This window comes from Protobothrops mucrosquamatus, unplaced genomic scaffold (genome assembly GCF_001527695.2).
Source record: "Protobothrops mucrosquamatus isolate PMUCROS unplaced genomic scaffold, P.Mucros_1.0 scaffold991, whole genome shotgun sequence".
Classification (NCBI taxonomy): domain Eukaryota; kingdom Metazoa; phylum Chordata; class Lepidosauria; order Squamata; family Viperidae; genus Protobothrops; species Protobothrops mucrosquamatus.
In genome coordinates this window covers 98330-108302 of record NW_015387230.1, presented here as the reverse complement: position 1 = coordinate 108302, position 9973 = coordinate 98330, and the positions used below count along the sequence as shown (strand labels likewise).

The 9973-nt window shown below is 37.1% G+C and overlaps 2 protein-coding genes across 2 annotated transcripts in view; both read right to left on the bottom strand.

The window, feature by feature from the left end:
* Positions 1-215: 215 nt before the first annotated feature.
* On the bottom strand, positions 216-8411 carry LOC107290868 (A-kinase anchor protein 7). Its single transcript, XM_015819801.1, has 2 exons — positions 8230-8411; positions 216-1760 (listed from the first exon to the last, which is right to left on the bottom strand). Exons 1-2 carry the CDS (start codon positions 8276-8278, stop codon positions 1555-1557), a joined length of 255 nt encoding a protein of 84 aa, XP_015675287.1. The 5' UTR covers positions 8279-8411; the 3' UTR covers positions 216-1554.
* Positions 690-9973, bottom strand: part of LOC107290872 (A-kinase anchor protein 7) — a 65423-nt gene continuing 56139 nt past the window's right edge. Inside the window, exon 8 of the mRNA XM_015819809.2 lies at positions 690-844. Coding sequence (XP_015675295.2) covers positions 690-844 — 155 coding nt within the window. The remainder of the gene's footprint in view (positions 845-9973) is intronic.

Below are 9973 nucleotides of genomic sequence, written 5' to 3'. Positions count from 1 at the left end.
TTTAAACCCACTTAACAGAACCTTGTTATAAAGTTTACAGCCATAGAAATAATCCACTGTATTATCTATTATAGCATAAACACGGGCTAAGACAGAGGATATGATCTGGTCAATATGATAAATATTGAGTAAGAAAAAGGGGAAAAAAGGTAATGAGATGATATCATTTATATGTGAGACAGTGCATGCAATTCCACTCCAAACAATACCTGTTCTTAAATCAGTTTTTGGTTTATACTAAATGATACACTCTAAGCAATGAAAGTCTGCATCTAAATTTTGTCCACTGACATCCCCATGCCACAGTAATAAAATGCACAGGATGAGATTAATCGTATCACAAATCATGATTTCTCTCAGTCAATTCTACAGCATTATACTGTATTTTCAGGTATTGATAAATATTGGTAGCATTAAAGTCCATTATGTATTGTATCTATTTACAGTACATAATTTCCTCACCCCTCACCAAATAGGATGGATCTTAGAAAAGAATCCTTATATTATGCAATCCATTTTCCCTATCACTTTCAACTATTTGGACACAGGTATGTCTCTTCCCCTAAAAAAGAAAAAAAGAAGCAGTACAAACCAGGTAAGTGATCTTCGCTAAAAATTAATCTGTATAATTTGCAGTTAAAAATTAAGACACTAAAGAAGTAAGATCAGTGACATTTTCAGAGATGCTGTCAACTAAGCTGTCCTTGTTCAAGCAGTTCCTTGTATATTTTCATCCGAATTGATGGTGTGGATAAAAGTTCTCTTATCTGGTTCACTTTGGTCAACAGGGGCAACAATTCTCTATGCAAAGCTTCCTTTACTAGATCTGTTTCAGGGCTCTTTCCTAAAGGAAAAAATAACAACACATTTGTATACAATTAATATGATTAAAATATTATGGAACAAATTACCAAAAATATGCCATTGTGTGGAACATACATAATTTTGCTTCAATGCATTTTTTTTTACTGTGAAGAGTAATGTTAATCAGAGAAAAATACTATTTTTGTGTGAAAATTGTACTTTAAAATGAAGCATGATATGAGATTTAATATCCAGTTACATTCTGTTGGGCAATAGTAATTGTGGTTCATATTAAGATTTCAGTACTGATTGCTCTTCGATACAACAGATTGCCTTCTTCTCCAACAAAACACTTTATTTAGTTGTGCTGAACAAAATTCAAGGTACTGTTTCTTTGGCCATTCCTTTTGCTTGCAGGCGGTACACAAAGAAAGCAACGGAGAAATAACTCTGTAGTCAAGAACACAAGAAAGATGACACTTTTTTTGGGGGGGGGAGAGTCACATCTCTCTGTCCGTCTTGTCCTTTCCTCTCTTTGTCTTATCTTCTTTCCCAGAGTTCAGTAGTTCTTTTTATAATTATTTTCAGTAGCATTGGCATTTGTCTCTTGTAAAGCTCTGTGTTCTCAGTTCAGAAAGGATATCTGATAGCAAACCATAACCATCATTCCAGTGAGGACAATTCTGAAGAGTAGGGAGCAGAGACATGGATGTTGGTGGTACAGCCCTCCCTCTTTGGCCTCCAAAACAGTCATTTTCTAATGTCACTCTCGCTTTCTTTGCTATTTCCAATGGCCACCTCCTCAGTTTTCACTGGGGTCCCACAATCATTTTGTATGTTTTTGTTTTGAGTTTCTTCTAGATACTGCTGTACCGCCTTGAGGACTGCAGTCTCCACCAGCTTTTTGCTGAGGCTCAGCAATTCTGCATCATCTGGCTCTGCCCCCTTTTTGTCACCTGTACACCACAACAGACAAAAATCAGTAAACCTAAGCAGGGAAAGCTGCATGCAAATACACACTTCTGGGAAAAAGCTCCTCAGACACACGGGATATACATTCATCAGGGTGTTCTTGCTTTCTTTGGTTCCAAAGCCAAATCTCAGTGATCATATAAGGCAGAAATTAGAGCAAGGCAAGTATTTTCCTTGGAATCACTGCCATTCTGCAAATATTGTGAGATGTCAGTTTTCCTTCTGGTGAGCAATCTTTCCTCACCCACCTACTGCCCCTGGGTTCAAGCTACCCTTTGCTCTCTACCCACAGATATTCAAGTTCCTGAAGCCCAACTCTTCCTTTTCTTCTCCCTTCTCCCTTTGTCCAACCAACATGCAATCATGGTTTTAGTACTGGGAAAAACATCTGAAAAAGTAATGACTTGCTATTCTGTCACCTTCATAACACAGAGAGCTTTTAAATGCAAATAACATGCTAGATATCATCATCATCAACAACATGCTAGAAAGCCACTGAAAGATTTCAGTGCCTGTTTTGAATATAGCTTCCCATCGTTGCTATCACTCAAATTCTTTTGCAAAGTGCACATGAATCTATTTAAAGGGATGTATGGAAAACATGGTGCTGGCAATTTATTTTGTGGAGTAGCGGGGAGGGGGGGTATTTGTTAAATGGTGGTAGCTCTGGGGACAGAACACGGCCTGAGTGACATACTGTTATTGGTTAGCTGAAAGAGAAGTGCTAAGTCCTGATTAACTCATACTATTCTTGGTTTTCCAAGGTTAGTAAAAATATATAGTACATCAGTCTGAAACTGCTTTGCGAGGAACTAGGAAATGGAAATGCTGCCAGTGTGGAAGGGCTTTTTTTTTTTTTAATGAAAATGTAATATGCCCTAGCTGCTTAATCATACACTTTTCTACCAAAGCGTAATTTATAAATTTACAACTCTATTGAATGCAGTCAATTTATATTTTGCTATGAAACTAGCACTATTGTTAAGCTTTCCTTTTTTTTAAAGTAAAACTCCTTTTTTGCTCCTAAGCAACTCACTAATAATGGACTGAAAATGTCACTTGCATCTAGAATTAGTGAGCAGGGACAGGAACATTGGTTCTTTTATTTTATTTGTTTGGTTTCTATAGTTGCCCATCTCAATAATGACATCTATGCCCCCCCCCTTCTCTGTTCACCTAGCATTAATTTAGTTCAGGAGTTTTAAGAAGTAAAACTTCTTCTCCAGACTCACTGGAGAAGGGCCTAATGCTGGGAAAGATTGAGGGCAATAGAAGAAGGGGATGACAGAGAATGAGGTGGCTGGATGGAGTCACTGAAGCAGTAGGCGTGAGCTTAAATGGACTCCAGAAGATGGTAGAGGACAGGAAGGCCTGGAGGAACGTTGTCCATGGGGTCGCGATGGGTCGGACACGACTTCGCAACTAACAACAACAAGAAGAAGTAAATGGATGCCTTAACCACTCTGCCCCGTTAAAAACCCATATGCACATTCAAGGAGGAAAATAAGGCTCCATGTTTTTGTTCCATTGTTCTGGCAAGCTTTAGGAATAACTAAAGAATACTGGCAGGTCAAACACAGTGAGCCATGGTTTTCCTATCCCTACTTTAGCCATAGTTTTTGGCTTGGACCATAGTTTTCATATCCCTACTTTAGATTATCCTTGAGCCATAGTTTTCATACCCTTATTTTAGGTTATTCGAATTTAGAACCTTTTAAATCCTTCATGAAAATGAGTAAACTCTGAAATATTCATCTGCTTTCAATCGTTTAAAAATAGAGAAATAGGGCACATTCTATTCTTCTTGCACTGCATTAGAAAGATCTTTTAATCAAATGATATGAGAAACAGTGGAAAGCCTTGGAACTTATAATAATAGCTAGGAAACGTTCACTGAGTTGTTTTTATGGCATTGCTTGTATGCATGGCCTTGAATGCTGTATAAATCATAAACAGACCAAACAATGCAAAGACTTCAGTCGAAGCAAGTTATTTTCCACCTTAAAGGAACTCTGTTCCTCTTCTGTTTTATCAAGTCATATTTAGCACTTCCAACAAAGCTACAAGCTTTTATCTATTGTCATCCTCTGGAATGCTATGTCACCTTTAACTGTAAAAAAAATCCTTTCTAGCATTCATGGACACACTTATATAAAACACATGCCAAGTGGCTTCTTCCCCTCCTGGAGTCTGTGTAACAAATGTTCCATCTAATTGGGCAGTTTGTTTTCTAAGGTGACCAAACAGATGCTTACGGGAATCCCATAATCATGGCCTAATAAAGAAAGCTACATCACTTTTTTCTTTTTCCTCACCCTAGATTCTGAAATAAAGCATAGAGTTATTGTTATTCTGTCAGCTCTCACATATATTAAGATATATTATCCGTGATTTGTTTGATCCTTTCTTTAAGCAATCAGGAACCATTGCAACATATTTTGACAAAACATACAGTATATTCACCACTGTTGCGTTCCATATATAATCACACAATATATTTTATTTCCACACTCTTCAATCCAATGGGATTTAAATTATTCATGGTAACTTAAATTGTACTAACTTCAGTGGGTCCTACTCTGATTAAGTTTTGATAATTGTTCATTGTTCTGCCTCTTGTCCTTTGGGATAAAAATCATGATCTTTTATGGGGCATCAATTCAGATACATAGAGTATTAATATTCCCCTAAACATTGTGAAAGCTTTTTTAGTCTGTCATAGGACTTAGATCCTAATTATTCTTTTCTGAATCTATACCAATATGTCTAATCTTCTCAAAGTATCTGAGTTAGGTTTCTTCTCTATTTTCCAATATTTATATGCAGAGGATTAAGTAACTTCCATAGGATAACGCTTCATTCTGCAACTGAAGAAAGGAAAGAAGGTAGATAAGCTTTCAAGAGTGATAAACTTTATTAATTTATCTGCTCTTCTGATTAAAGTCAAGAAATAAAGAAAGTGCTAGTGCCTGTGGGCCGCTCGGGGGCGGGGCGGCGCTACCACCGGCGGGATGCTCGGGGCGGCACTAGTGCTAGTGGGACGCTCAGTGCACAATTCAGAACACGTGGAATAGCTTCCAAAATATCCCACTTAAAAGAGGAATCAAGATAACAATGTGTCGTGCAAATACTACACAGTAATTACATATTTAATTTAAATATCATGTATTTTTCATGCTACTACACTTTAAGTAGCATGTGGAGTCCGTCAGTATTGGGTCCCTGGTTATCAGAGCCCAGATGAAATAGGTGGGATGTGTCATCAGAATGGATGACCAATGATGAACCAGTTGCTCTACGGTGAACCAGAGTCTGGGAAGAGACCTTGAGGTTGGCTATGCAACTGCTACAAAGATGCTGTGAAAGAAACCCTACATCACTGTGGTATCCAACCAAGGGGACTAGAAGCTGCAAATTCTGCTGGAACCTGTTGGTCAGCCCTATGCTATGAAGTCTCCAAGACAGGCATTACCAAAAACGTATAGAAAACCATGAGCAGCATCACAAAATAATACCCACAGTTACTATAACAATGGCCTTCTAATGCCACAATTGTGCTAGACTCTGTGCTTCCAGATTGGGATTGTAGAGCCCCCTCCATGTCTACCAATGAAATGCCCAGTATGTCTTCCTCAAACCTGAAGGCCATCAGAACTATAAATGTATCTTTCATGCTACTGTACTTTATCTTTAAGTAGCATATATTATAATATTAAATGGTTCTGTTGTCTTTTCCCCCTCATCTTCCTTTAACTTGTATTATATAAATTCTAGGCTTTATTTTAAAGCACATGTAATAAGCTTAGGATACTAATTTCTTTTGTGATGTAAGAAAACTAGTATCATAATAAGCTCCAGATTCCAGCTGATTTAAAGAAGACAGGATCACCCAGTTCCAAATTGTGCTATGCTATTTCTGCCACTGAAAATCAACTTCCATTAGAAGTGGCAAATTGCATAGTTGCTATAATGTGGTATTCATGTTCAAATCAGCCAGGATTGTAAAGATGCAGAACTCTTCTTTCACATGCATCTTCTCTCGCACACATGCCTGGTGATAGGCCTGAACTGAGGATAAACATAATGGAGAATCAGCTCTTATAAAAACTAAAGATAGCCTGACAGCATCGTTCAATGTTCTTGGCAAAATTACAGAAGTTCTTTATTGTTATTTTCTTCTAGGATGTCTTTTAATTTTTCAAACTAGCCTTTAGCCCTGGAATTCCCATCCAAGTACTACCGGTAGTCAGAGCCAGTCCTGTTTAATCATCCAGAATCCACAAGCATTCCTTTGTCTCTTTATACTGTATTTCTATTCATATTTCATCATCCTATTAGCCTGTTAATGCTGGGGATATTTGTTCCTGCAATCTTGTCTTAAACTAGACACAATGGAAATATATTTGATTGCCTAACCTCTTGGCTTCTGCCTCTGGGAGGGTATCTGTGAAAATAAACAAAGCAATTTGGCATTTTGACTTAAATAGCTCATCTATGCCATCAATAGTTTCACCTGCACACTCTTTATTTTGCTTCTTCTATGTTATCAACTGCAATTTTCAGTCTTGGGTTCCTGACTGAGATATGTCCACACTAATGTCCCAATACTGTATTGATCTAGTCTACAAACTAATGTTATTGGGATGTGTAATTTCAAACTCTGGATTAAAGGTTATGCAACTAAGCATGCTTTTTCTTTCCTATATTTAAGATTTATTCTTCTGAATTGGGGGGGGGGGGGAAGCATCCATGTTGCCCTGCATTCTTAACCCAAAAAATATCTCAATATAACCAAACTCATTGCCCTATTAGGTAAAAATTCAAAAATGATGTATATTATAAATAGATCTGCAAGCATATTTTGAAGAATAAATATTGTATTATAATTATGCCATATGGTCTACATGATAGCTTCCCTTTCCTATGTGGCACATCAAACTTTATAAGAAACTTCATATTATATTATGATGTCAGAAACATGTAGTCACACTGATTCAGTTAAACTCAGAATTCATGGAAACCACTAACATTTCTCTTAAAATATTTCTGCCCCACCCCCTCCCAAAAAAACCCAACCAAGACATTTGGAGAAACAGTATACCAAAAAAATGTTTAGCAGTCAAAGAGATTAACAAAGTGCAGGTACTTTGAAAATTGGCATGTCAATAATTGTAGATTTTAAAAAATAATAATTTCCATAAAATAAGGAAGAAAGACTAATATTTGAAAATGGACCATAATGAAATGGACCAGATATCTGCATTTACCTAGTTATCATCTACATTTCTATATATCTTTCTCTGGCCAAACTTCACCAGAATCCTGATTTATTAGCCTTTTATTTCATTTGTTCCATGACTTTCTAGCATAATAACAATATTTCTTTGGGACACAATGTTTCATCCTACCTCTCTTACTTGATGTCAAGATTTTGCCAGTTATAATTAAAAGTTACTTAGAATCAGGAATTAAGTACTGAAGTGATTAAATTATAGGTCACAGCTAAAGTACATTAGTAATATTACTGGTCAGCTAATATGATATTCTTATAACAGTTTATTTGGAAATTCCACTGAATGGAAAGAGTATGTGTATATAGTAGCTACAGAGTTTATCATTAAGATTAACTATAGAAAAAACAGAAATGGAATGTAAAATAAAGCAAAAATGCAACACTAAAAGCGGTTTCCCTAAATATTCCCTATTAAAATTAAAATAAAGATATGACAGCTATCTCAATTAGTTTTCTGACAGGAAGTCTGACAACACACAATGTTTGAATGTTGCTATACAAACTATTCTAAAACATGCAATTAAAATGAACATTCCATTGAAACGATTATTGTAAAATAAGTTAATAAAATTTATCTGTTGCAGTGCCTTTTCTGTAATCTGAATAAAACTAAAATCATGCCTTGCACCTGTTCAGAGAAGACTCTCTTTGAAGGGGTGCAATGCATCACAACAAAAATACTAGAGAATCTTTTCCCTATTTTTAAGTACAACAGTAACAAATCATCTATCTTTTTGGTCCTCCATGTCTGTTACATTTTGCTAGTAAGCACTGCCTTCAATTGAAATCAGATTTAGCATGTCAACACTGCCCTATCGGATAGGGTACATCTGATAAGTTAAACAAATACACACCCTAATGTTAAGTCATATTTCATTATATGTACTAACAGAATAACCATCCATAATTCAGAGTTACAGATATAAAATTTGTTTCCCTACCTAAGAAATGTAATACAGTTATGTATATAAACATACAGATACATATTCAGTTTCTACTTAACTGCATTCCTTTGAACCACAATCTATAATTTAAAGTGTAGGTGAAAACGACTCACGCCCCCAATGCATATAGGAGGATCTTTTTTTTTTCTTAGCAGTAAACTACATTCTGAAATAGCTGCACCCAGTGCTGGCATTGCACAAAACAATCAGACTTACTGATTTTTTTCTCCTCTCTCCCAAAAGGATAACAGCACAGCTGGCCCATGATATTTACTGTTTTCTTTTCTTCCTTGTCTTCTCAGTGTGCACCACCCCAAACTGTAAACTGGATGTTGCTCTCGACTCTGAAGGCGAACTGTTCATTCTACTCAGAGGAACACAGAAAGGCACACATACACATACACACACACACTGAGGGGAGGGAAAGAGAAAGCAGCGAGTTCTCTGCTGTAAAGAATGAGAAAGGCTCCACCTCTTTGTCTTCGGCACTGATAGGTGTAGAGAAGGGAAAGTATTCCTACCATCTGGAGGGGTTTACAGTGACACTATTTTACGCATACACACACACACACACGGATGCTTCACACATTTCACCATTTCTTTGCACAGGGATTTAGAATGTCAAAATAAAGTACTTTGTCACCATCAAGGATTGGCTATATATTAATAGCTAGTTTGCAAATATTTTTTTAAATCTTAAGAGTTGGGACAATGTTACAGGCAGAGTTTCCTTCTCAGATTTTTTTTTTCTCTTGTCCTCCCTATGCCTCAAAAGCTGTACTACTTGCAGAAATATAAGCGATGCAATATTTTCCATCACTTTATCTCAATTTTAAAACAACCCCTGTAATTTTATAATCCTACATCACTTAAAACTTATGAAGATGCAGGAATGCAACCAAAGACGGGTGACATCTTTATTTAAATATATACTTTTTCCCCAAATTATTAAGGTCGGGGACAATACAGTGGCACCTCAGTACTTGTTCTTAATTGGTTCTGGGAGGTGGGATGAGTATAAAAAAGGATGAGTAACAAACAAATCACGTGACCCTTTGTTTCGACCGGGAAGGACCTCCTATCTATCCCTTTTCCTATGTCAGTACCTTCCCAGCTTGGCCAACTTCCTGTCCGCCCCCTCTGCGGCTGTCCCCCACTTCCGTTTGTAGCCATCTTCCCAGTATGGCCATCTTCCTGTCCGACCCTTCCTTTTGCAGCATGTCAAATACCAAACAAACAATGAGTACTGGGACAACATTTTCACATCCAAATGCATTAAGTACCAAATTCAACGAGTTTTGAAGCAATTGAGTACCAAAGTACCACTGTATTAAATCTTCCTCTAGACTTCAACTAATACTGCATTCTTGATAATGCTTGGTTCTGCTTAGGTGATTAATTATAGAGAAAAAAACATTAAAAGTGAGAAAATGCCTAACAGGAGATGGGACATGCCCTGAAGTAGTGCTCTATAGACAGAAACAGCCACCAACACTGAAATAATGAGGGCAAAAGTTGAAAAGCCACTTTTGTCTGATCTTGTCCTAGCAGAACTTCAGTCATTCTGAAAATTGTTTTGATGATTTTATTTGGGGGAGGGGCTGGCTGGTCTCAACATATGGGACTCTAGAGTATGTAACACAACCATTGCTTAGCTTTCACCACATGCCGTGCTTACTGAGTCTAATTTAACTTTGCAGCCCCTAATTCCAGCAAAAGCAATAACTATCACTATCAGAAAAATAATATTTCACTACAATCTTAGAAAGAGCCGGCATATTCATACTCCACTCAGTATCAAGGATGCAACAATATTAAGTATCTGGGGGTGCAGATAACTAACAATCTGAATTGGTCTCTCCACACGTCATCCTTAGTGAAGCGTGCAAACCAGCATCTGCATTTCCTGCATCGGATGAGGGGAGCACATCTCTCTCCTTCTGTCCTGGCCACTTTTTAC

Bases quoted from the DNA above. Each gene is read 5' to 3' on its own strand.
- LOC107290868 (XM_015819801.1), bottom strand. From the start codon at position 8,278: ATGGGCCAGCTGTGCTGTTATCCTTTTGGGAGAGAGGAGAAAAAAATC. The intron at 1,761-8,229 runs GTAAGTCTGATT...TGTGGTGTACAG, and splicing joins GAGAGAGGAGAAAAAAATCA to GTGACAAAAAGGGGGCAGAG.